Here is a 23479-nt window from a genome sequence, read left to right on the forward strand (position 1 = left end):
GTTTTTGTCCCCTGGGTGCTCCAGGAGTTAGTGGTTGGGTGACAGAACCCCTTTGCTGGTCTCCAGGGAAGGGAAACCAAACTTAATTTAAGGGGTGTTTCCTTCCATTGGTCATTTGTGCAAATCCCACTTAGGTTGCTTTTCCACAGGGACTGGCTGCTTGAATCTCTGGAATCTAAAACGGTCCTGTCACAGTGAGAGGAACTTGGGAGTCTTGTCCACAGTTCAGAGCACAGCACTGTGGATTTTCTTCAGAACGGAGTGCTAGTCAGTGGTCTGTCTTCCTAAGACTTGCTTTTTCAAAATGGGTATGAAAAACATCTGCTTAGCATGACTTTACCCCCACTTAGGAATAAGTAAGCCAGAAGAAGGACGGCCTGCTGGGAGTGTGACCGGAAATGACATCACCGCCCCTCCAAACAAGGAGCTCCCACCCAGCCCAGAGAAGAAAACAAAGGTAGGCACCAGAGTGGTGGGTTATCTTCTCCTGCTACCATTTTTAAAAACTGTATCTTCTGCTATTACTGCTTGAATCAGTGAATGAAATTTGTTTTTTTCTGAGCTATCAGTAGTCCTTTTCTGGACATTCTTAGAAAATATTTTATATTCCTATTTTATCATTGTAGCCTAACTCAACCCTTAAAATCTCTGCCTTTGACCCCATTATCTTGAATACATGTAGAAATGTTCTGTAGAGGTTGTTTCTGCTTCCCTTAACAACAACAATAACGGGATTTGCAGAACTATTCAGAAATAGATTCTTCATTCGTAAAAAGGGAACTCAGATTTTTTTTTTTATTTGAAAGAGAGAGAATGAGAGAGAGAGCACATGAGAGGGGGGAGGGTCAGAGGGAGAAGCAGACTCCCCGCTGAGCAGGGAGCCGGATGCGGGGCTCGATCCTGGGACTCCAGGATCATGACCTGAGCCGAAGGCAGTCGCTTAACCAACTGAGCCACCCAGGCGCCCCGAGAACTCAGATTTTTAAGGTGGAGCAAAGCTTCAGGAACTTACTGGTGCTCGTTGCAGAATACAAATGCCATACTTTAGTGTGGTCCTAAAACCCTGCCATGTTGCCTCATCAAGGCACAAATAATGACTGTTTAATTACCTGCTGGTGACTTCTTCATAGAATTATTGCAGCCACCAAAAATTAGTTAATTGTTTAAAGCCATCACTGAATTTAAGTCTTCAGGTACCGAACTGCTGGAATTTGTGACACTGTCATTAAGAATGAAGTCCCAGTTTTCTTTATTTTTCTCATGGTTTCTTTCCACTCCTTACCGAGCTCAGAAGAACGGAATGCTGCTTTTCAGTTGCATATATCCTCATTGCTTATAATTTTACTTTGAATTGTGCAATTTATACTTTTTTTCATTTGTTTTTATTTTTGTCTGTGTGTTTGATGTTGGCTTTAAAAAAAAACAAACAAACAAACAAAAAAAACAACACATCAACTTAAAGCCTTTGGCCACCACTCAGCCTGCAAAGACTTCAACATCGAAAGCCAAAACTCAGCCCAGTCCTCTCCCTAAGCAGCCGGCTCCCGCCACCTTTGGTGGGGCGAATAAAAAACCCATGAGCCTCGCTGCAGGCTTAGTGCCGGCTGCCCCACCCAAACGCCCTGCCACCGCCACTGCCAGGCCGTCCACCTTACCTTCAAAAGACTCAAAACCCAAGGTAAGTAGCCACCCAGGCCCTGTGCCTGGGAGACGTTCTCCCCTCCGAGGGTCGATCGCTCTCGTTGCTGCCAAGCAGTGCAGTCGAGCTGGTGGAATTGGGGGAAGGGGAGAGAGGCGACTTGCAAATCTTGGGGGTGCACAATGCAGCCATAACACCTGAAGGCCTTTCAGACTTTGTACCTTTCCCTGCCCTGCTGGGAGGCAGTACTGCCTCTGCTTAGGTTTCTTTTCCTTTCTCCCAGCTCCTCCTTACTCTTCCCTTGTTTGAACACCTGTTAGCGAGTTTGCCCTCCTCCACATACTGTCACCTACTCCTTTTTGGTACAGTTCCACATCAGATTCCCCAAATTCGCTTCCTTATCTTTCTCTTTAATCCTCTGGCAGAAGTGAGTTTCGCCTGTGACTTTTTTGGATAAGGTCTTCTAGCTGATCTCTGTAGGTTCCAATAATGTGTGACAACTTCTTTGCTTTTGACATTGGGCCTCTCTCAATGGGCTCCCCGCTGCAGGTTTTCAGTTTTCCAGGTCAGCCACACATAACTGCCTAGAAACCGGTCCATTTGGAGCAGGAGTGGCTTCAGCAGGATCGTTCTAGAAGGGCAGCTGGGCTCTGTGGCTGCCTTCCTTAACATCTTGTTTTGCTTGAGAAGGGCCTTTCGGTCAGCTCAGTGTTTTCTTTAAATTCATGGTGGGCAATGTTAGTGTATCATCTAATCTTGTAAAGAAAATTGATGGAACCTAGGAATTGTAGTCTAGGTTGGAATCTGGCCAAGAAACTGAGAAATCCTGTCATAGATTAAGAATGATAAAATATATAGCTTTCTGGCGCTCCTCATTTACCCAGTTGACTGCTTTTCTTGATTGTGAGAAGATGATTTAGTTTCATGAGAGGGCAGAGGGAGGGTGACTGGAGCCCTGGCATGGCAAATCCTGGGGCAGACAGAAGACGGCAGGGGGAGGTGGTCCAGTGAAATTTCACTTGGCAGTAATAACAACCATGAAGTGTCCTCTACTGGTTCCTTTATATAAGTTAATTCCTTTGATTCTCTCTGTCAGCAACCCCTGATGTGGGTATTAGTATTCTCATTTCATAGCTCAGTGAGATAACCTTCCTAAGGTCCAGTGCAAGTAGGTAGCAGAGCCAGTGTGTGAGCTTGGGGCTGACTCCACCACTGATGCTCAGGGCCTCTGTCAACACTGTTCTTTCGTGGCTTTTGCCACGCAGCTTTTAGACAGCATTCTGAGATACAGCTGACCTGAAAATGTGATCTGCATTCCAGTTACTACTGCTGTTTGTTTTTTAGATAAGAAACAGATGAAAATATTTTGAGAGATTGATTAAAAACTAAAGTCTAATGAAATTTATTTTTATCCTTATTTGGTAGAAAGAAAAAACAAAAGAAAAAAAACAAACAAAAGAAAAAAAAAAACTTACTTAGAAAAAGTAGATCCAGGATTCTGGTAGAGAAGAAAATGTAAAATGATAAACAGCAGAGTAACTGCAGTTATGAAAGCAGGCTGGTTCTGTCGCTTGCTGAAGCCAAGAGCCTGACCTCTAAATCAAGGATGTCACATTTTTTAGAATCTTCTATCCTTAGTACCTTTTTTTATTTTATCACTATTATTAGCAAAATAAGACCCTAGTAGATTATTCTGAATCATAGTCCTAATATTGAGAATTTGAAGGAGGCCTCAGAGAGTGTCTGTTTTATACTCAGATCTTAGAGCCGACAGGAGGGATCCCTCTGCACAAAATCCTACGATCTATTCCAAACAGAGCTGGTGGCTGAACCAGTTCCTCCAATTCCAGCTATACTTAGGGACTTCATTTGTAGAAACGGCCATTACCCTGCGCTTTCAGGGTTAGACTTTAATTCGATGCCAGCCCTTAATTTCTGAGCACCTCCTTAGCTGATTTTCCATTTAAGCTGTATCCTGCTTGTCTCCACCAACATACGACATTGTGTGGCCATTTGTCGTGGAGTAAAAGGGCTGGATACACTGTGTCTATGATTTGGCTTATTGTCTAGAGTAACTTGGTACTTCTGTTCCCATAGAAACCAGGCTACATGATTCCTTCCCTTCCTTACTAGTGACGCCATGCCCAGCCTCCCTGGAAGAGGAGCTAGAGTGACCCAGATGCCAGGACTTTTCCCCTTGGCTCTCAGTCACAGCTGCGACATCAGTGCTCCTCATCCCCTGTGGGGGTCAGGCCTGCCCCCTCCGCCCCGCTCTCCACATGCCTGTGCTCTCAGAGACTTCTCCTCTTCTAGTCCCTAACACCACATGGCATCACAGCTGGTCCCGGGGTCCTCTGTGCCGAACTCCTTTATCCGACTGAGGAAATAGAGCCCAGAGAGACGCTGTGATTTGCCAGGAACACACTGAGTTGGGGGCCTGCCTGGGGTTAGAGCTTAACATTCTCATCTGACTGGTGAGGCCAGTGTTCTCACTGTTTGCAGCCCTAACCAGCATTCACTGTGTGCATCTTCGCCAAAAGAGTGACTGAATTTGAACATCATTTTTACATTTTTTGTGTTGTTTATTTATTTACTTATCTTTGGTCAAGTAATTAAAATACTGATGTATTTAATGTATTTAAATACATTAGATCCTGAGACAGACTGTGTTTGTGATGTGGTATACTTTTCTGGTTTGTTCATTCTCACTGGTTCAGGCTGGATTGAGATAGTTAGGCTCCGTTCCCTGACTCCAGCTGACACAGCGCCCTGCATGGCCCGTTTCTCACTCTGTCTGAAGGACTTAGATCTTAGAACAGCATAAACTGTTCTGTCAGTGAGTGCCAAATCCACAGTTTTTCTGGTGTCCGCTGACTTCCCGGGGCGCCTGCTGACCTGCAGCTCTTATTCCCATTTCCCTGTCACCAGCCTGTTGCAGAGGCAAAGATTCTGGAGAAGCGGGCCTCACCATCCAAGCCAGCCTCTGCTCCAGCCCCCCGGCCTGGCTCCAAGAGCTCCCAGACTGTTCCAAAAGCCCCGGCCACTGCCAGTCCTGCCTCAGCTGGGCCAGGCAGTCGGAGCCCCCCCACGCCTGTGCCCAAGAGGCCCACCGGTGAGTACTGTTACCCTCCACTCCCGTGGGAACCAGTGGGGAGAAGGGTGAGGCCTTGGCTTTGCCCTAGCTGTAGCTCCAGCCAACGTCACAGAAAGCCGTGCACCCCTGTTTGTGCCCTCGTCCTTAATGGGGTACAGTGAAAAGTGGATCCTTGATCTCCATATGAGGTTAGCAAGTACGTATATTCAGAAAATTGAGTGAAAGGGATTCTTACGGATTCCCAGGTAGTGTTTACTGTTCCTTTCTTAGTAACTTGGCAGCACTCAGCACATCGTGGTCATGGGCATACATGACAGAGGATAGTCCCACTGGTGCATGGACTGCTAACCCACTTCCGAGGCCATGCGGAAGGCACTGGCAAGGTTGTAGAAAAGAATGAGATAGAGTGGGTGGCCGTGTATGCTCCAGAAGGGCACAGTCTTTCCCTGGCTGTCTAATTTACCCCTCATTTATTCCCAGCGACTAGCACAGTGCATGGCCCAAAAGGGACATTCAGTAATTGTTGAATTAATGAATGAATCTCAGGATGGGATGAGCCATTCACTAGGTTAGTTTGTAAACACTAAATGTTAAAACGTGTATGTTTGTGCAGCCATTAGGACTGAGGGAAAACCTGCGGACATGAAGAAGACAGCTACAAAGTCTGCACCAGGTAACACCCCGTCCCTTGCTTCTTGGAAGCCTAAAATAAACCCTTACCTCTCTGTGGCTCTAAGGCTCCCTTTTGCTCTCTCCCCCTGAACCCTTGTCCTCTCTCACACTCCTACCTTTGCAGCTGACTTGAGTCGCTCCAAGAGCACGTCCACCAGCAATGTGAAGAAAAGCACCACTGTCCCTGGGGTCGCCCCCGTGGCAGGGGTGGCTCCCAGCCGAGCCAGGGCCACACCCACCCCTCCCCGGCCCTCTGGGACCCCTTCCTCAGACAAGAAGCCCGCCTCGGCCAAGCCCAGCTCCTCTGCCCCAAGGCTGAGCCGCCTGTCTACCAACGCTTCTGCCCCTGATCTGAAGAATGTCCGCTCCAAGGTTGGCTCCACGGAAAACATCAAGCATCAGCCTGGAGGAGGCCGGGTGAGTCCAGGGAGCTGGGGGTCCTCGGCATGCCGGCCCTTGCTTCTTCCGCCTCCACACCCACCCACCCGCTGTCCCCCAGGCGTGTCCTCACATCAGCCCCAGGCGCCAACCAAAGACGAAGGGTGGTGGGGACATTGGATTCAGTGCCAGGGACTTTCAGCCTGGGCTCCAGGTCCCAGCAGCAGGCTCTCTCTTCCCGTCCCCATCAGAGGAGGTCTTGTTCTGTATTTCGGGGTTTAGGCTTACATTTTTGTTTGGAGGCAACAGAGTTCTTCTCCTTAACAAGACGAACAGAGGTGGACTGTGAGACCGTGTGAAGGTGAGAGACTGGACGTGCTCCTTACCTTTGCGCTGTCTGAGCAGCAGGACGTGTAGGAGGTAGAAGCTTTGGTATGGGGGGGGGGGGGTGCCTTCAGCGTGAAAGAGGTAGGGCGTCCTCTGGTGGCCGGGAGGACTCACTGCTGCAGACCTCCTGCTTTCCTAATCGGAAGGGCGGCCGGGGGAGTCGTGGTGGAGGGCGGCAGGGCAGGCCCCGGAGCTTTACTCTTAAGGCTTTTCTGGTTGCATCCACCCCAGAATTACTTGTCAGCTGTTAGCAGCAGTGGGACTTTGGAGTATGAAAAGATGGTGGCGAAAGCCCCAGTTGAAGTCCTTGGAGCAGGAACCTTCTCATTTCCTATGTGATTCTCCAGCATTAAACCACCACCCCTCCCTCCCACTCAGGGTAGGATAGCTTAATTTGCTTCAACCCAGAGCCCTTAAAAAATTGAACAGGGCCCAAAATGAGGCAGAATCCTGGTACTTTTGGGAGACATTGATGGCAAACTGAGATTAGTCTGGAAAAAGAGCCTGAGAGTTGCTTTTGCTAAGAGGCTGTGGCTCTGGCGTACCCAATGCATGACCCATCTCCCCCTTCCTGGGCTCTTCTTATGCTTTCCTTGGGCAAAAGTTGCAGGTGGTCCTGGGGGGACGTTGAGTGACTTGGCCTGATAATCAAATTATTTTTTGCTCCAACATACCTGAGTGGTATGAGACTTCCCATCATCAGTAGTGGCTCCCTGTTGACTAGGGCAGCTTGCTTGGGGTGAGGACATTTGAATGGGAGGGCATGATGATTGGCAAACACACACTCCCAAGAGAATCACTAACTTAGCCCTCCTTCCCGCCTTTCTCTGTGAGTGCTATCTTGATCTCTTCCTAGGGTCTCAAGACTTTGTTCTGCAGCTTCTCCCCCTGGCTGGTCTACCCTGGAAAATGGTGGGGTTTTTTCCTAGGAGCACGGGTGACCTGCTTCTGCCGGTGGCCTGGCCTGATTTTGAGTCCCTGACAGCTTTCTTCCCTTCTTGGCATTTGGGCTCTTACCCTCTTGGTTTGAAATGTGCCCTCCCTTTATCTCCATCCAGGCCAAAGTAGAGAAAAAAACAGAGGCATCTGCTCCGGCTCGAAAGCCTGAACCTAACGCAGTCACTAAAACAGCCGGTCCCATTGCGAGTGCGCAGAAACCACCTGCTGGGAAAGTGAGTTTTATTTAGACTTTTACCTCTTGAAGGTGAAAGATGATAAACTGTTTCTTCCAGCCTGAGTCACTTTCCCTTCTATTGCACTTTTTTCCTGTCCTTAGTTTCTACTTTGCCCCCGCATTCCCTCCTCTTTGTTTGATGACTCAGCCATCAGAAAAATTTTTGTATTAACCCTGACAGTTAACAGAGTTGGGAGCCCATTAACCTTTGGGAAATACTTATTCAACCGGATAACATGGATCCAAAAACCTTCAGCCACTTTCTTCACACTAACCTTGATGTGAAACCCCAGCCGTTTTGTACGCAGAACACACACACTGAGCACCCAGGTCCTGCCTCAGTGAGACACGTGGCATTGGTTACTTGCCAGCACCTGGAACCCTGGACCCCTGGTGCTTTAAACTGACCTTTCAGTTTAAGAAGGCCCCTTTCACAACATGCTGGCTACAGAGATAGCTTTGTTTGCCCTGGTTCCCCATGTCCCCTTCTCACTGAAAGTTCACATGCTCCATTCCCTCTGGAAACCCACTCAGCTTAGGGATTGCACAGGTAAGAGGAAACTCTAGGTTCTTTCCTCTTGCCTCCACATCCTGGAAACAGGCCCCTCCCGCTTGCTGTGGGAACCTTCTTCCCTTAGCTGTGGCAGGTAGGTGGTCTCTCCAGCCAGGGGCTGCCAGAGGAGCCTAACCTCCAGCTCTCAGGGACCAGGACGGGGAGTCTCAGCCCAAGGAATTCGTACAGTCGGTGAGGCTTCCAGGTGACTCCTAGAGGTCCTGTGGGTCTCTGGTTCAGAGCAGGGTTTCATTAGGAAACGGTTTGCCAACCAGTTATTCATCACTGACATTGTAAAGAAGGCACAAAACGGTGAGGTATTTGGGTTGGAATTTCTCGGGGTGGATTTCTCTGCTCTGTGGAAAACTCTTCAGCTTGGAGCCTGTTTCATTTGTGAAGGGCTCTGAAGCGAAGGAAGGAAGCTGGCAACTGTTTCTTTTTCAGAAGACTCAAAGAGAGTTCTTTGTTCCAGCCCTTAGAGCCTGGGCCTTTGTGTGGCTGCATTCCAGGGGGAGCCATTCATAAGCACTACAGTGTGCTGTGTCCTGTCGTCCGTCCCCGTCCCCCCCCCCCCCCCCCCGCCCCATTACGCATCACTGCAGCCCTGCTTGGAGCCGCTTCTCTTTGCGCCCGGAAACTCACAGGGCACAGGATTAGGCATCTGGAGGTTTGAGGGAAGTGTTTTACCCTCGAGTTGAAGAAAAGTCTAGACCAGAAGCTCAGTGTACTTTCTTGAGCCCGAGACTACCGGACTGCTTGTGGAGTGTGGAGCTGCCGAGAATGTGGCTTGCGCTCCCCCTGGCGTCCGGATTCTGCATGGCAGGCCCAGCGGCCTCTGGTCCATTTGCATTCATGATTGAGCTCTGATGTCCCTTCCTTCCTGTATCAGATCTGTGCCCTGTGAGCCAGCTGCCCAGTGCTTCTCGGAGCTGCCTTTCCTTCCCAGATATAAGGGAAGGGCCAAGGTTCGGTGAGGACCAGTCCAGATGAGCAGGACCCTTGCAGAGAGGCTTCCCCAGACACTCCCGGCTGTCGGGGAAGAGCAGGCGGGAGCAGGAGTGGGGCTGTGCCTGGGTGGGCATCCGGGCCCTGCTGCTGGCTGGGCCTCGTGAACCACGGCCCAGCCCCAAGGAGCAGTGAGGAGGACCATTAGCCCTTCTGCAGCCTCTGCTTCTGTCCTTGTGTTGTTTGTCTTTGTCCTTCACTCCCTTTCCTGCTTCCCTCAGATTCCTTCCCCTGTGCTTCTCCACAGCTGTTCGGCTGCAGGTGGGGGCGGAGTTGGAACAACACTCTGTTGTCACTGTGGTCACATGTGGACGCGCTGCCTGCCCTTTGTCGGTTCTAACCAGCCCTCTCCCTTTATGTTGTTTTTTTTTTTCTGTTCTCTAACACTCCAGGTCCAGATAGTCTCCAAAAAAGTGAGCTACAGCCATATTCAGTCCAAGTGTGGTTCCAAGGACAATATTAAGCATGTCCCTGGAGGTGGTAATGTAAGTATGGGCTCCGGACAGCTAGCGTCTGCAGCACAGCCCCCGTGGGGCACACTGGGGAGAGGGCCATGGCAGCCTGGCCCGGGGCTTCCTTCCAGACGCAGGCTAGCGAAGTGAGGGGAGGCCTCAATGCCCCGGTATATTTAGGCTGGCTGGTCCTGGGAAACCCCCAAATATTACAACCCGGTGACACCCACTCGGCATCTCACCTCTCTTTCCCCCACTTTCACCTTTCTGAGTCCTCCCTCCTCTTATTCCCTCAGCAGCTCCTTTTCTCTTTGTCCTCTTCCTTCTTCCATCCAGACATCCCTTTATCATGCTGCCCTTCTGTGCCAGCCCTAAGGTCTGCTGGGGACACAGGTGACTCTGGCTAACAGGGAGGCCCTGGTCTAGCATTAAGAACACTCTGTTCGCCCTCCACGTGTCCCTGTGACCTTGTTATGGAGCTGCCATGTGCGGCCTCCGCCTTCACTGCTCCGCACCCGCTTCTCCCCCACCGCCCCCAAACTGAGCGAGGGAGCCCATCCTGCTCCATCAGCCTGATCACTCCATTCCTTCTCCTTACTGTCCTGAACTGGGCTGAGTCCTGCTCTGCTCACCCCGTTCATTTTCAAGCTCTGTCCCTCCTGCCCCTTCAGTGGCCATGCCATCCTGCCTGTGACTGACCAGCACTCTCCCTGCCCAGCAGTTCTGTTGTGAGGAATCCGCCTCAGGGCATCCCTTTGTTGCCCCACACAAGCCCCCTTACCGAAGCTCCTTCCAGTTACTTCCCCGCCAATGGCTCTCCTGGCCTGGGCAGGAACTGCATCCTTGACACGCGGTGGAATGCACCTGGCTGGCTTGGTCACTGGCCTGACAAGAGCCAGCCTGGTGTGGGATCTGCTGAAGTGGGTGAAGCGCTTAAAGACAGTATCTGGTTAAGGTGATGAAGATCCAGCTTGAGGGCCCCAGGGAGGCACCGGCTTTAGCTTTTCCTTTCAGGCTTTTGGGCTAGCTGAAAACAGGAGGTGAGCAGGAGACTCTGAAGGAATTGGTCAGTGTGTGTGTGACACAGAAATGCACTTGGTGTGGTGTGCGGTGTATGCACAAGCTCGGAAGATAGGCATCATTTATCACCTACTGTGCTCTCCCACACTGCTTACACACAGCTTCAAGGTTTTTTTAAAAGCACTTTTTTTAATAAAAGATTTTATTTATTTGGGAGAGAGAGAGTGCATGAGCCAGGGCGGGGTGGGGGGGCCACACAATGACAGAGCAGGAGGGAGAGGGACGAGCAGACTCAATCTCATGACCTGAGCCAGAGTCAGAGTTGGCCACTGACGCGACTGAGCCCCAGGCGCCGCATAAGCATTTTAGTGTGGGAGGGAGACTTCCTTCGACGGCAGGGCGTTCGGAAACCGCCTGGGAGCAGCGCTTGCCTGCAGGAAGGGGAGGGTAAGCGGCCTGGCTGGAGGCGCTGTGCTTCCTTCCCTCGGCGCCCCCGTGAAGAAAGAGCGGGCCCGCCGTGCGGGTAGAACAGTGTCACACGTGACCCACAAACACCGTCCCCTCCTGGTTAGAGACTCAGAGTCTGGCACCCAGAGGGGAGGCCCGGAGCAGGGCCCCCGTCAGTACCGCAGAGCGCCCAGGCGCACATACACGCGTCCCCTTGTTGGGAGCCAGGGGCACGCGAGGGCAGGGAACAGAGCAGATTTCCCCCCGGTTTTGTGTGTGTGTGAGACCGTTTTTCTGCCATTTCACCCTCGTGAGGGGAGACATGTGTGATGGGTTGATGGGTTCTTAGACCCGGCGGCTGTGTCATCTCAGCAGCCTCTACCCCTCCCCGCGGCAGGCTGCGGGGTGTCACCGGACCGGGGGACGGCGGGGCAGACGGTGTGAACAGCTAGAGCGAGGTGCAGGGGATGTGGGGCTGGTGGTGCAGCGAGAGGGCCGTGGGGCTTCGCTGGGGAGAGGACATCTGAGAAACACGTGTCCTAGGCCAGGGAAGCGGCACGTGGCTCCCTTAAGCATCGAGTGGCGGCGAGTGGCCTAGGGGGGGACAGGACGGGGAGGGGGGGGACAGGACGGGGAGGATAGTCTGGAAGGGACTGTGGCTTCTCTCCATGCCAGCCTCAGGAGGCAGAGCCACATCTCAGATAGTGGGCCTCGTTAAGTGAGGGGGACACGGTTACGTTTTTTAAAACTTGCAATTATAGAAAATTTTCAAATACATACAAAAATAGAAAAAAAAATACTACCATGAACTGGATATACCTTTTATTTATTATCCTTGTGGCCAGTCTTTTTTTTTTTTAAGTGATCTCTACACCCAACGGGGGGCTCAAATTTATGACCCTGAGATCAAGAGTCGCACGCTCCGCCAAGCCAGCCAGGTGCCCCTCCTCGTGTCCAGTCTTATCTATGTATGCCACCCTGACTGTTTTGAAGCCAGTCCTAGATATGTCATTCATCTGCAGAAAATCCATTTATAACTTTAAAAGATAAGAACTCTTCAGTGTACGTGTGTGTATGTGTATGTATGTGTATGTGTGTAAAACTCCCACGGACATGTTAAACAGGTTTGCTTATTTGAATCAGGATGCAAGTAAGGTCCATAAATTGTGATTTGTTGATGTGTCTCTTGTCTTTTATAATCTTAGGTTTCTTTTACTCTACAGGCTCCCTTCAATTTTTTTGTAGCAGTATTTTTCTTTTTTTCTTTTTTTCTTTTTTTTTTTTGGTGAGTAAAGCTATAGAAGTTTATTAAGTGAAGATACAGAAAAAACTCTCAAGAGTGAGAGTGGTCCTGACATGGTTGCTTGTAGCGGTATTTTTCATGCGTAAACCAAGTAGCTTGTCCTAGAATCTGAATTCTGCTGCTGATTACACCCCCGTGGTTTCATTTAGCATATTCCATCGTCCCTTGATAGTCTTTAAATTGATTCAGGATTGATCCCCGCCCGCCCCCCGCCCAACCCAAATTTCTGCAAGCCTTTCATAGGTAGTGGTGGTGTTTCCGTCAGGAGGCACTCCATCTGATGGCCAGTACCTAGACCCATGTGTTCAGTAGGGGTGCACTGTGGAGAGACTCTCATTCTGCCATTCCTTCTTCGTTTATTGGCTGGAGCATGTCTGTAAAGCAGAATTTCCCCTAGTCAGCTGTTCTTTACTTGAGGACCAGGCAAGAAGTCACCAAGTGGTGGCTTCAGTTACAGAACACTGGCTCAAGCAATGCGTGGGCCCCAAACCTCAGCGAGTAAGCTCCGTGACTGCTCACGGGTGTCTTGGGGAGGGCACGAGATGAGCTTGCCACCCGTGCAGCAGGACACATTTGTTTGGGTTTCAGCGGCTGCCAGACATTTGGCTGGGAAAAGTACTTCCCTGTGTTCTCGTTTAGGAGAATTGCAGCCTTGTTGGAAATAACACAAAGCGGAGGCTGTTGTTTTGAGGGTGATAGGTCCTTTGTAAATGATGACTGAATACGTGAAGCACTTAGTGTCCTGTTGATGCTGATGTCCCTTCAAGAGATGATGTGAAAAGGTGGAGTGAAGCTCGGGCCTGGGAAGGCTTTGAAGAAGGTGGCCCTTGAGCTGGGCTTTGAAGGATGGGGAGGAGAATGCATTGGGTTTGCCAGGCTAGGGAGCAGTATGAGCAGAGAGTGAGGATGGCCGAAGCAAGCTGAGGATTAGGGGAAGTTACTCGGTGGGTGGGCACATGAAAATGCAGTAGGCATCACATGTGTTCTCTTGGAGTACAATGGAAACTGTATTTCCTGACACTGAAGAAAGGGAGACAGGGTCCTAGAAGGTAGTCATTGAATGGCATGGCGAAGAAACCCCACCAGAGGGTGTGGCACCTGCTGGCAGGGCTCCTGGGGCCCCTGCCTGGAGGACTTGACTGGGATGGAAAGCTGGGCTTTTCCACAGAACCGGGGAGCAGCTGGGTCACTTACAGGGACCCTGGAATCTTCATCCCAGAACCCAGTGTCCAGCTGTAGATGACCATCTTTCCTAAGTGAAACACATGCCCTCAGTCCCAGTAGCAAGATGTTCACCCCAACGGGATTCATGTCAGATAAAAGGCTCTTCGTCCTTTTGATGACTCAACAGCTGTGGACAGAATGTCAGATTAGCCAAAGGCCTCGTGGAGCCTGGAGGTTGCGCCTCATCACTGCAGATGTCGGGTCCCGGGCTGCTGGCTTGGGCTCTGTGCACATACACGACCGTGCTGGGCCCGGCTCTTTGGGAGAGGGAGGGGGTATATCGTGCACATGGTTATTAGTACCCTTAATAATGAGCAGAGCAACCAAAACTGAGCAGTTTTCACATATAAATTAGCAAAGTTTTGGTGGTGGTGGTGGTTTTTTGTTTTAACTTTTATTTGCATGTGTTCTATGCAGAATTTACTCCAGGGCCGTAAGTTTTTGTTTCTTCAGTTTCTTCTGGGATATCGTTTTTCTCCTGTGCAACCTCCACTTCTGGTTTAGGAACAATCTGCTCTTTTCCGTCAGGAGCATCTCAGTGTGGCAGGGAAAGCGCATGTGTGGGCTGATCCGTCCACGAGCCCTGTAAGCTCCACGCCACATCTTGGCGGCTTTGTTCTCCTGGATGTGCTCCATGACCAGAGAATCTGCATCTAACCCCTTCAGTTCAGCATGACTCTCTGCATTTTTTTTTTTTTTTAAAGATTTTATTTCTTTATTTGACAGAGACACAGCGAGAGAGGGAACACAAGCAGGGGGAGTGGGGGAGGGAGAAGCAGACGCTTAACGACTGAGCCACCCAGGCGCCCTGACTCTCTGCGTTTTTTAAGCATGTGCAGTAAAAATACAGCACTCTCTTGGGGACACCCATCCTGTGTCCAGCCCTGCCATTTGGCCTGGCCACGCGTCCCACCTCTAACACTGCATCGTGGTGACAGCGTGGGTCATGTTGCTTCTGCAAAGTGACATCTTTCAGATACTTGGTGGTTTTTCAGATATGCTTCCTCTTGATGACCTGGGCCATTTCATATGTGTTCTTAAAGTGAACGTGAAGGTTTGAACCTCTGGATTTGCCTGGTTTTGTAGGGTTTTCTGGGTCAAGTGAATAGCGAACCATTTTCAGAGATCACCTCAGGCTGCTTACTGGAAAAGCGTTGTTATTGTTTTTAATGGGAATGTCCAGTGCTGGGAGGATATGGTGAGACAAACACTTAAGCTCAGTGGTGGGTGTCCATTGTCACATTTCTAGAAAGCAGTTAGGCCGCATGGCTTAAGAACCTTGATACATACAGTCTGAACCTTTCACCAGGTAACTAAAGTTCTGGGCATCTTGCTTAAGGGGTCATCAAAATTGCCATGACTTCTATTCACAAAGATATTTATTGCTGCCATTGTTTTTTTGTTTGTTTTTCTTTTTTCTTTTCTTTTTTTTTTTTTTTAAGATTTATTTTGGAGAGGGGCTCCTGGGTGGCTCAGTCATTAAGCATCTGCCTTTGGCTCTGGTCATGATCCCAGGGTCCTGGGATTGAGCCCCACATCAGGCTCCCTGCTCAGCGGGGAGACTGCTTCTCCCTCTGCCTCTGCCCTTGGTTGTGTTCCCTCTCTCACTGTATCTCTCTCTGTCAGATAAAGAAAATCTTAAAAAAAAAAAAAAAAAAAAGGTTTATTTTGGAGAGAGAGTGAGTGGGGGCGAGGGGCAGAGGGAGAGAAAGAGAGTCCTAAGCAGACTCCACACTGAGCGTAGAGCCCGACATGGGGCTCGATCCCACATCCCTGAGATCGCGACCCAAGCTGAAACAAGAGTCAGATGCCCAACCAACCGACTGCGCCACCCAGGCACCCCCATTGCTGCCATGGTTTTCATGGTGAAAAATGAGAAAAAAACCAAATGTTCAATATCAGGCATGATATTGGGTTTATATAAGATCTTATAGGATGGATTATTATGTGGCCCCCTCTTTACATTTCTCAACTTCTGTGGGAAGATGCTTGTAACATGAATTAAGCAGGAGTACATATTGTAGACAGATAGATACCTATGTGGCCAGCCAGGAGGGAAAAATGCACTGAAAAGAACTGGAAGGAGAACATGAAAACATTATTCCAGATTATCTCTGAGCAAGGAGTTAATGGGTAAGATTTCGGGTGGAACAAAATGACATCTTAGGAGATTTGGATCCAGCAAAATGGGAGAAGAGCTGCCTGGCAGATGCACAGATACAGCGGGGAGGGAAAGGCCTGGTGTGTGTGGGAACACCGGTTTGGTCTGCCTGCGGGGGGGCTCAGAAGCTGCGGGCCCTGAAGTACACCCTCTCTCTGAGGCAATGATATTTTTGTGGTTTGTTTCTCAGGTTCAGATTCAGAATAAGAAGGTGGACATCTCTAAGGTCTCCTCCAAGTGTGGGTCCAAGGCCAACATCAAGCACAAACCTGGTGAGTGTGTCCCCCTGAGCCCAGCATGCCTGGGGCGTGTGGTCCTGCCAAGGCCGCTGGGTTTCACCCCAATGCTTCTGTCATTCCATAAAGATTCCTGGAGCCGCCCCCCCCCCCCCCCCAGGGGGGAGGGGTGGGAAACCCCCCGGTTCAGTGCCTGTGGGGGGGGGGGTGGATCTTAGTGCCTCTGAGGAGGAACAGGTCGTGAAGGGCACTGCTGTCTCGAGCACCTGCCAGGAGCTGATGCGGAGGGAGCTGTTGCACTGGGAGCAGGGCCCGTTCCGAGGCACTGGAACCTCAGCGGCCACTGGCGGGTCACAGAGTCGGGCTGCGGCTGGGGGTGTCTCTGCTGCGGCAGGGGTGCGTTTCGCCTGGCTTCTCAGAGGCAGGCACCGGGGCCAGTTCCCCCTTGGCAGAAAGTGTCATCGTCCATTTTAGAATGTGTTCTGTTTAAAAGGATCAAAACAGGGGCGCCTGGGTGGCTCAGTTGGTTAAGCGACTGCCTTCGGCTCAGGTCATGATCCTGGAGTCCCGGGATCGAGTCCCGCATCGGGCTCCCTGCTCAACAGGGAGTCTGCTTCTCCCTCTGACCCTCCCCCCTCTCATGTGCTCTCTCTCTCTCATTCTCTCTCTCAAATAAAAAAAAAAAAATCTTTAAAAGGATCAAAACAGTTTGGCCCTTAACTCCCTGGCATTTTCTCCCTTTTATCTGTTAAACCCACTCTTGTGCAATACCTCCCTCCCGAGTGCCGCTGACTGACTGGAGGCCCGGTTTTTTTGCGGGGGGCTTCAGTGGGTCGGCGAGCTGGCAAACTTGGCAAGAAGCTGCGTGCTCTGCTTTGGGACGGGAGCCGAGGAGACGGCTGCGTGAGGGAAGAAGCCAGGCTGCGGGAACTGGAGGGGGCCGAGCCGCCGGGATCCTGTGGCCACACCGTGGCCGTGAGCTCTGAACCTCACCCTAGTGTCCCAGCCGCGCAAGGGCATTGGGCCCCGGGGCCAGGCCAGGCCTATCCCCTCTCAACTCAGTGCCCAGACGACTCCCACCTCTCCCCCTCTTCAAAGAAGCCACTTGCCACTTTACTTCTTGTCATGCAGTGTGGGTCAGTTCAGCAGCTCAGACAGACCACACTCCCATCCTGTCTCTGTCCGTCGCCAGCTCAATGGTGACTTTGGGCAAGGCACGCTCCCAGCATCAGCCCCAGCAGATGTGAAACCAGAGTCCCGACCCTGACAGGGCGTTCGTAGACCGAAAGGAAGCTGGGGCGCCCCGTGCCCCCAGCCAGTGAGAGGGAGCTGTTAACTTTGCCAAGGGAACCTGAAGCAGACCCCTCGAGGCACCTGTAGAGGCTTGGCTGGAGGCTGTGCGGTGGAGGTGAGGGGGACTTCGCTCTGCGGAGGCGTTCCTGCCGGCCAGGTGCAGGTTGTCAGCCCCACTTTGAGATGAGCCCTGTGTGACGAGCATGTTCACTGTCCTTTTGTCCACTGTCCCCAGAGCCGCTGGGAGGAGGTCACGTTGGTGTCTGTACTGGGCACGTAGCGAGTCCTTGGCCAAGCTAGGATCTCTGCTCCAGCCTCCTGGCTTTGCCCGTGTGACCGGTGGTTTTGTTGGTTCCAGGTGGAGGAGATGTCAAAATTGAAAGTCAGAAGCTGAACTTCAAGGAGAAGGCCCAGGCGAAAGTGGGATCCCTCGATAATGTGGGCCACCTGCCTGCAGGAGGGGCCGTGAAGGTAGCGAGTGGGGCGGCAGGGGCCGCCGCTTGGGAGGGGTGGGTGGGGTGGTGCAGCCGGAGTCTGGGTCCCAGCAGCTGGGCGCCTGTCACCGCCCCTCAGTATCGTCAGGAGTCCTGTTTCCCCCACACCGGTGTGTTTTCCCCTTGTTCATCATCAGTCCTGAGTGAGGCAGGAGAGGTAAAGAGGCCCCGGCCCAGCCGCCTCTGCCCTGTCTACCTGGAGACAGAACCTCTCCTGGGAGCCGCGGCCCGCCTGCCTTCCTGAGCCCATCTCAGCTCTGCGGGCTGGGGCGCGGCTCCCCCACAAGGCGGGTGGTCTGCGTGGCACCGCTGTCCCCAGCTACCTCACGAGGGGCCATGTGGGGTCGTGTTCCATGCCAGGCGCATCCCAGACTGGGGCTCCGCGAGAGCGCTCAGGTGGGCAGGGCTTCCCATGCTCAGGACCGGCTGGGCCTCTCCTGCCTTCCCTCCCTCCCTCGTGCCTTCCCTCCCTCCCTCCTTCCACAGCACCGTGAGACTCTTTGTAAAGTGCCAGGATGCTGTTATCCTCTGTTCCATGTTGGGGGGCGGGGGGACCCGTGGGGGCAGCATCCTGCAGGCTTCCAAGCATGAGGATAGGTGCCGGGGCTCGGGGCAAGGTGAGCACGGGAGAGGGCAGAGAGCAGCTGCAGTGGGCCTTCCATCTGCCCGGCCCGGCCCAGCCTCTGTCCCAGCTTCCGTCGGTGCTCCCATTCAAGGCCTGACTGGCTTCCGTGAATATTTGGGGGCCTGGCTCTGTCACAGGCTCTCAGTCATGCCTCTGTACCTTATGAGGAGCCACTCCCTAGTCAGCCCTCGTGGGGCATTAGCTCGGGTGTCATCACTTGTCCGAGGCCACGTGGCAAGTACCCGACCAGGGTTTACACCTGGACCTTCTGACTCCCAAGTCTTGCGTTCTTTTCTTTATTCACATCATCTCCCTTTATTATTTCTGGAATTGTTTTTCTAATACAGAGGCCTGTCTCCTTCACTAATCTGATTAGAAATCACTGTGGAGTCACCGTTGTCACCTTTTGGGCATTCTGGGGCCCAGGGGTTCCAGCTCCCCCTGCCCCGGCCTTCCCTCTTCTGCTTTACTCGCACCGGTGCTCACTGCCCACCCCATCCGCCTCCTGGGAAGCCCTGCAGGCCCCCAAAGTTTCCCTGGGTCACACTTTGGACACCCCTTCCCTGTGGTCCCCAGGCTCCAGGAGGGCGCCCAGCGCAGAAGAGGCCTCAGTGTCTGGAGGTGGCTAGATGAGCAGGCAGGGCTGCCCCCTCTGTGGCGGGAGCAGTCTGGGATTCGCTGGGTCGGAGGTGGCGGGCTGCACCCCTCCGAAGTGACTTCGGGCTCCCAGAGCTCCCTAGCTGGCCTGCAGCACCCCTGCCTCCCAGCCGCTCCCAGAGCCACGCTCTAGCGGTCGTGCCCAGGGTTTCTGCTGGCGACCCGCCGTCACGGCTAGCTGCCTGGTGCCAGCCTTGCTGAGAAGCCAGCACATCTCTCCTCTCCCCTCAAAAAGACTTGCGGCAGCCTTGCCCTTCCCAGAGGAGTCTCCCAGAGTGTGGTCCAGCTCGGCCGCACGCTGGGCCTAGGGCTGCACTCGCCGGCTCCTGGGCCAGCAGTCGCCTCCGGGCAGGGGTGCGGAGGGGAGTACCTGGCCTAGATTCTTCGGACGACCGTACGGTAGTCAGTGGGGGGCAGGGGGCTATGTGTAAAACCCACCACCATCACCCATCCCACCTCCTCCCCGACTGACCCTGCACTGTCTCCCCCACTGTTTCATTGTAGACTGAGGGCGGTGGCAGCGAGGCCCCTCCGTGTCCGGGCCCCCCCCGCTGGGGAGGAGCCGGCCATCCCTGAGGCAGCGCCCGAAGCTGGCGCCCCCACTTCAGCCAGTGGCCTCAGTGGCAACACCACCCTGGCAGGGGGTGGTGACCAAAGGGAGGCCCAGACCTTGGACAGCCAGATCCAGGAGACAAGTAAGTGGCTGGGCTTGGCCTGAGGGCCGGCCGGGGGCCCTGCCACTGGCTGTTAATTGAAACTCCTTTTCTTTTTTTGACTAGAGTGTGGCCTAAAGTTTAACCAAGCAACCTTTTATTTTCCAGGCATCTAATGATGACATTCTGGTCTCGTCTTCCGTCCCCTGTGTTCCCCCTCTTGTGTCCCTCGTTACCCCCTCCCTTCCCTCCTCCCGTGTCACTGCAGATTGAGACCTACAGGCTGACGTTCCGGGCAAATGCCAGGGCCCGCACCGACCACGGGGCTGACATTGTCTCCCGCCCCCCCCACTTCCCTGGCGGCCCCAGCTCAGGCACCCGGGCCCTTGGCTCCCTCTCCCGGGCTGCAATCTAGACCCCACACGGCTTGGGTGCTGGGCCCCAGGCCCCAAGTCCTGCAGGCCCCACCCTGTTCCCCCTGCCTTGCTTGCCCAGGGCAGCAGCAGACCCGCCCCCAAACCTCCTCTACTCCCTGCCCTGGCCCCCACCCGACCCCCACTCCTTGCTTTGTTCCTGTTGCATCATTGCGCACCGCTCCGCAGACGAGGTTGGGAGGTGAATGGGGTGGAGAGGCCAACTTGGGATCTTGTGGGATCGGGAGCGGGGGGGAGCCATATTCCAACCTCCTGTTTGGGTTTTTTGGACCAAACCCAAGAGAAACTGACATAACTGCCCTCCTCGCTGGGTCCACCTGAAGAGAAGAGTGGAATTGGACGGCCGCGCGGTGGCAGGATGCTGATTGCCTCCCCCGGAGCCCGCTAGGCCACTGCCTCTCCCTTTGACCCCTCCGTGGTGCCCACCGTGCAGGTGGGGCCAGGCGCATCTTGCTGCCCTGCCCCAAGTTAGTTAGGGGTCGGCTTATACTGTCCCCACTGCTTCCCATACCTGCCTAGCTGCTGTCACACTCTTTTGTTTTATCCTTTTTTTTTTTTTTAAATAACCTAAAAACTGGTAGAGGAGTTTCGCAGGTTGAAGCCATGTCTAAATGAAAGTCCTCAGTAGGTGTTAAAGGAAACAGGGAGGGGAGATCCTTAAGCCTCCAGCCAGGAGGTCAGGCATCAGGGGCTGCCCTGGCCTGGGCAGCTTGGGGCCCCGGAGAAGGTGTGGGCAGGGCAGGTGGGACGCAGGGGCTGTGGCCTGGTGGGCAGGTAGGGCACACTAGGGGCTGGTCGGTGTGGACTGGTGGTTCTGGTATTTTGTGTGTATGCTGCTTTTCTTTTCTAACCAAGAGGCTGGTTTTGGCATCTCTGTCTCATTCCCTGGGATCTAGTGGGAGATACAAGTTTGGGGCTGGAGAAACAGGGAAGGGCTATGGAGGTCAAAATCCTCCAGACTCACAGGCCTAGGACACCAGAGCCCTCAGTTACCAGGGAACCCAAGATGTCCAGAACTCACGTGGGTGATGGGGAATCAGGTGTGGAAATTTTAAAAAGGCATGAGACAGGCCATCTCCACCCCCACTACAGCCTGACTGGGGAGGGGGGAGAGGCGAGGCCGGCCTGTGGAGGGGTGTCCCAGCTAGGCCCGGTCTTGGGGTGGCTGCGATGATGAGAAATCCCGGGAATTGTATTGACACGAAGATTCTTATTGCACTTGTATTTTTTTTTTTATTAAAGTTTGCATGGTTTCTAATAAAGGATTAAAATGTAACAGTTTGTAGTGAAATGGCCCGGGAATCTCCGAGGGCGTCTCCTCTGGACGAGCATTTCCTGCAGTGCAGACTTGCCCCCGAGGAGGCCGGCACTCGGCCCCTCGCCCTCCCCGCCCGCCCCGCCGCTGCTCATGCTGCCCCCCTTCCTGGAGCCCAGAAGGTAGGGGTTCTTGACTTAGGTTCAGATCGGACCTCCGTGTAGAGGGAAGGCATCTGGGCCGGCAGGTTCTCCCACTTCTGAGGTAGCATTTCTCTCGGGGAGGTGGGACCCCACATCCGCGGCTCCCCGAGCGCAGACTGCAGGGGTCTTCCCCGCACCGAGGACTGCAGAACGCCGTGTGCCAGGGACATCGGGGCACCCGTGTTTTGTCGGCAGGAGGAAGGGGCAGAAGGAAGCTGGGGAGGAAGCGGTAGACGGTGCAGGGCCTGAAGGTGCCGATGCCCTCGTGTGAGTCCCGGGGCCACGCACGTGCGGAGGTGGACAACCGGTCCAAGGGTAGGGGTGGGAGAGGTGACCCTCGTGGAGAACGCTGTAGGTGGGCTGGAGTGGTCCCAGCTCCCTCGAAGTGTCCCCCAATCCCGAGAAGCAGAGAAGGCGCCCTCACAGCGAGGGACCACCTGCAGCCATGTGGGGGTGCGTCTCTGAACCTCCAGTTTGCTTCTGGCTCAGCCACTGCCTGTGTCAATCTGTGGTTCTGTTGTACCGATTGCAAGAGTGAATAAAGCTCGTGCTGGCCCACCACACAGGCGGTCTCTTCTGTACGTCGTGCGGTCTGGTCGGGGTCCACCGCCAGCATCCCCGACCTTGCCACCCCCCCAGCTCGTCCCCTGGCATCAAGGGGCTGCCATGCACCGTGCAGTCTGGATGACCTTAGCCCCTCATCTGTGCACTGTGGATGTGACCGAAGTCCCAGCTCACAGAAGGGCCGCTACGCAACCCAAGGCCCCTCGAAGGTTAGGGTTCAAGTGGCCTTGGCTGCCTGGGGAACTGCTCCCCGGTTCTGCTCGGGGCGAGGCGCGGAGTGCGAGGGAGGCCTGGGTGAGTGCGTGCTCCGTGCCCGCCGGCCCGGCCTGAGGGGACAGGGACCGGGGGCGGGGGGGGGGGGGCCTGCGCAAAGCAGGAGTGTGGGTGCTGCGGCCCCGAGAGAGGAGCCCCCCCGCGGACAGCGATGCTCACAAGGGATAAATAGAACTTTATTTTAAATAAACATTTGCACTCTGTACACGGCCCCAGCAGACGGGGGCTCAGTCGTCCGCCGTCTTGCGCACGTCGAAGCTGCCACAGGGCCCCCGCAGCAGCTCGGCCAGCAGCGCCAGCAGCTGCCCGTGCTCCTGCTGCACGCCCGGCGGCAGCGCGGCCAGCTCGCTGCGCAGGCTCCGCTCCACCATGCGGCCCAGCGCCCGGCGCAGCTCCCGCAGCAGCCGCACGGTGCGCGAGTCCCCCTCCAGCCGCAGCAGGTCACTGTCGCTCAGGGAGATGGTGGCTCGGCGCCCATCGTCTGGGGGGGGGGCGGAGAAGGCGGCGCAGAGGCGAGGTGAGACCGGGCTCCCCCCCTCCCCGCCCCCGGGGCCACAGAGCAGCCCAAGCCGCAGCGGGGCAGGAGGGGCAGCCAGTACCCACCCCGGATGTGCACGTCCCCGTCGGTCAGCAGCAGCACGGCTAGCGGGTGCACCTGGGAGGAGTCCCGCACGAAGACGCTGCCGTTGGACTTGACAGCCATGAAATACGTCAGCCATCGGCTCCGCAGCCGCGTGGCCTCCCTACGGAACAGAGCGCGGGCGTGAGCCCACCGTTCGGGCCCCCGCCAGCCACCCGGCCCCGGCCCTGCCTGCCTCCCACCTGTTAATGGTCGACTTGTGCAGCAAGATGTTGCCTGATTTGGTCCTGTAAGTGACACTGTTGGGCTTGAACTTGCCCTGCCGGGTCACCTTGCCCTGCCTCACCTGCGAGGATCAAAGGAGAGAGGGGCGGGCTGAGCGAGGAGCCCGGGGTGGCGGAGGAGGCTGGGGCCCACCGGACCCTTCCCCGAGATGGCACCTGGATGAGGTTGGGGTAGAGGCCCGCCATCAGCACACCCTTCACCAGCTCCTCCTCCTCGCTGTACTCGTTGCACTGGGCAGAGGCCAGGGTGCAGTCGGAGGGCTTCCCCACCAGGAAAGCCTCGTAAATGTTCTCCGAGAACTGCTTGATGAGTCCTGGGGAGGGGAGGGCGGGCTGAGCCTGCGGCCCCCTGAGCCACAAGGCCGGGGAACCCCAAGCCCGCACCCTGGGCCAGTTGGGCGGGGGAGGGGGGCCCACTG

The 23479-nt window shown here is 54.2% G+C and overlaps 2 protein-coding genes across 6 annotated transcripts in view; one reads left to right on the top strand and one right to left on the bottom strand.

The window, feature by feature from the left end:
* Nucleotides 1-21842, top strand: part of MAP4 (microtubule associated protein 4) — a 129486-nt gene extending 107644 nt beyond the window's left edge. The window contains 12 exon segments of the mRNA XM_044921729.1: nucleotides 351-457; nucleotides 1538-1678; nucleotides 4568-4751; nucleotides 5347-5406; nucleotides 5530-5822; nucleotides 7229-7342; nucleotides 9295-9387; nucleotides 15700-15781; nucleotides 17397-17509; nucleotides 19319-19357; nucleotides 19359-19509; nucleotides 21181-21842. Coding sequence (XP_044777664.1) covers nucleotides 351-457; nucleotides 1538-1678; nucleotides 4568-4751; nucleotides 5347-5406; nucleotides 5530-5822; nucleotides 7229-7342; nucleotides 9295-9387; nucleotides 15700-15781; nucleotides 17397-17509; nucleotides 19319-19357; nucleotides 19359-19509; nucleotides 21181-21380 — 1577 coding nt within the window. The 3' untranslated portion in view covers nucleotides 21381-21842.
* A 509-nt stretch (nucleotides 21843-22351) lies between these two features.
* Nucleotides 22352-23479, bottom strand: part of DHX30 (DExH-box helicase 30) — a 29308-nt gene continuing 28180 nt past the window's right edge. For all 5 annotated transcript variants that reach the window (XM_021687063.1, XM_021687060.1, XM_021687061.1 and 2 more), the window contains 4 exons: nucleotides 23217-23374; nucleotides 23019-23122; nucleotides 22800-22939; nucleotides 22352-22677 (listed from right to left, as the gene is read on the bottom strand). In XM_021687063.1, the coding sequence (XP_021542738.1) occupies nucleotides 22424-22677; nucleotides 22800-22939; nucleotides 23019-23122; nucleotides 23217-23374 (656 nt within the window). In that variant the 3' untranslated portion in view covers nucleotides 22352-22423. The remainder of the gene's footprint in view (nucleotides 22678-22799; nucleotides 22940-23018; nucleotides 23123-23216; nucleotides 23375-23479) is intronic.

The sequence above is a fragment of the Neomonachus schauinslandi genome, chromosome 1 (genome assembly GCF_002201575.2).
Source record: "Neomonachus schauinslandi chromosome 1, ASM220157v2, whole genome shotgun sequence".
In the NCBI taxonomy this organism is placed as follows: Eukaryota; Metazoa; Chordata; class Mammalia; order Carnivora; family Phocidae; genus Neomonachus; species Neomonachus schauinslandi.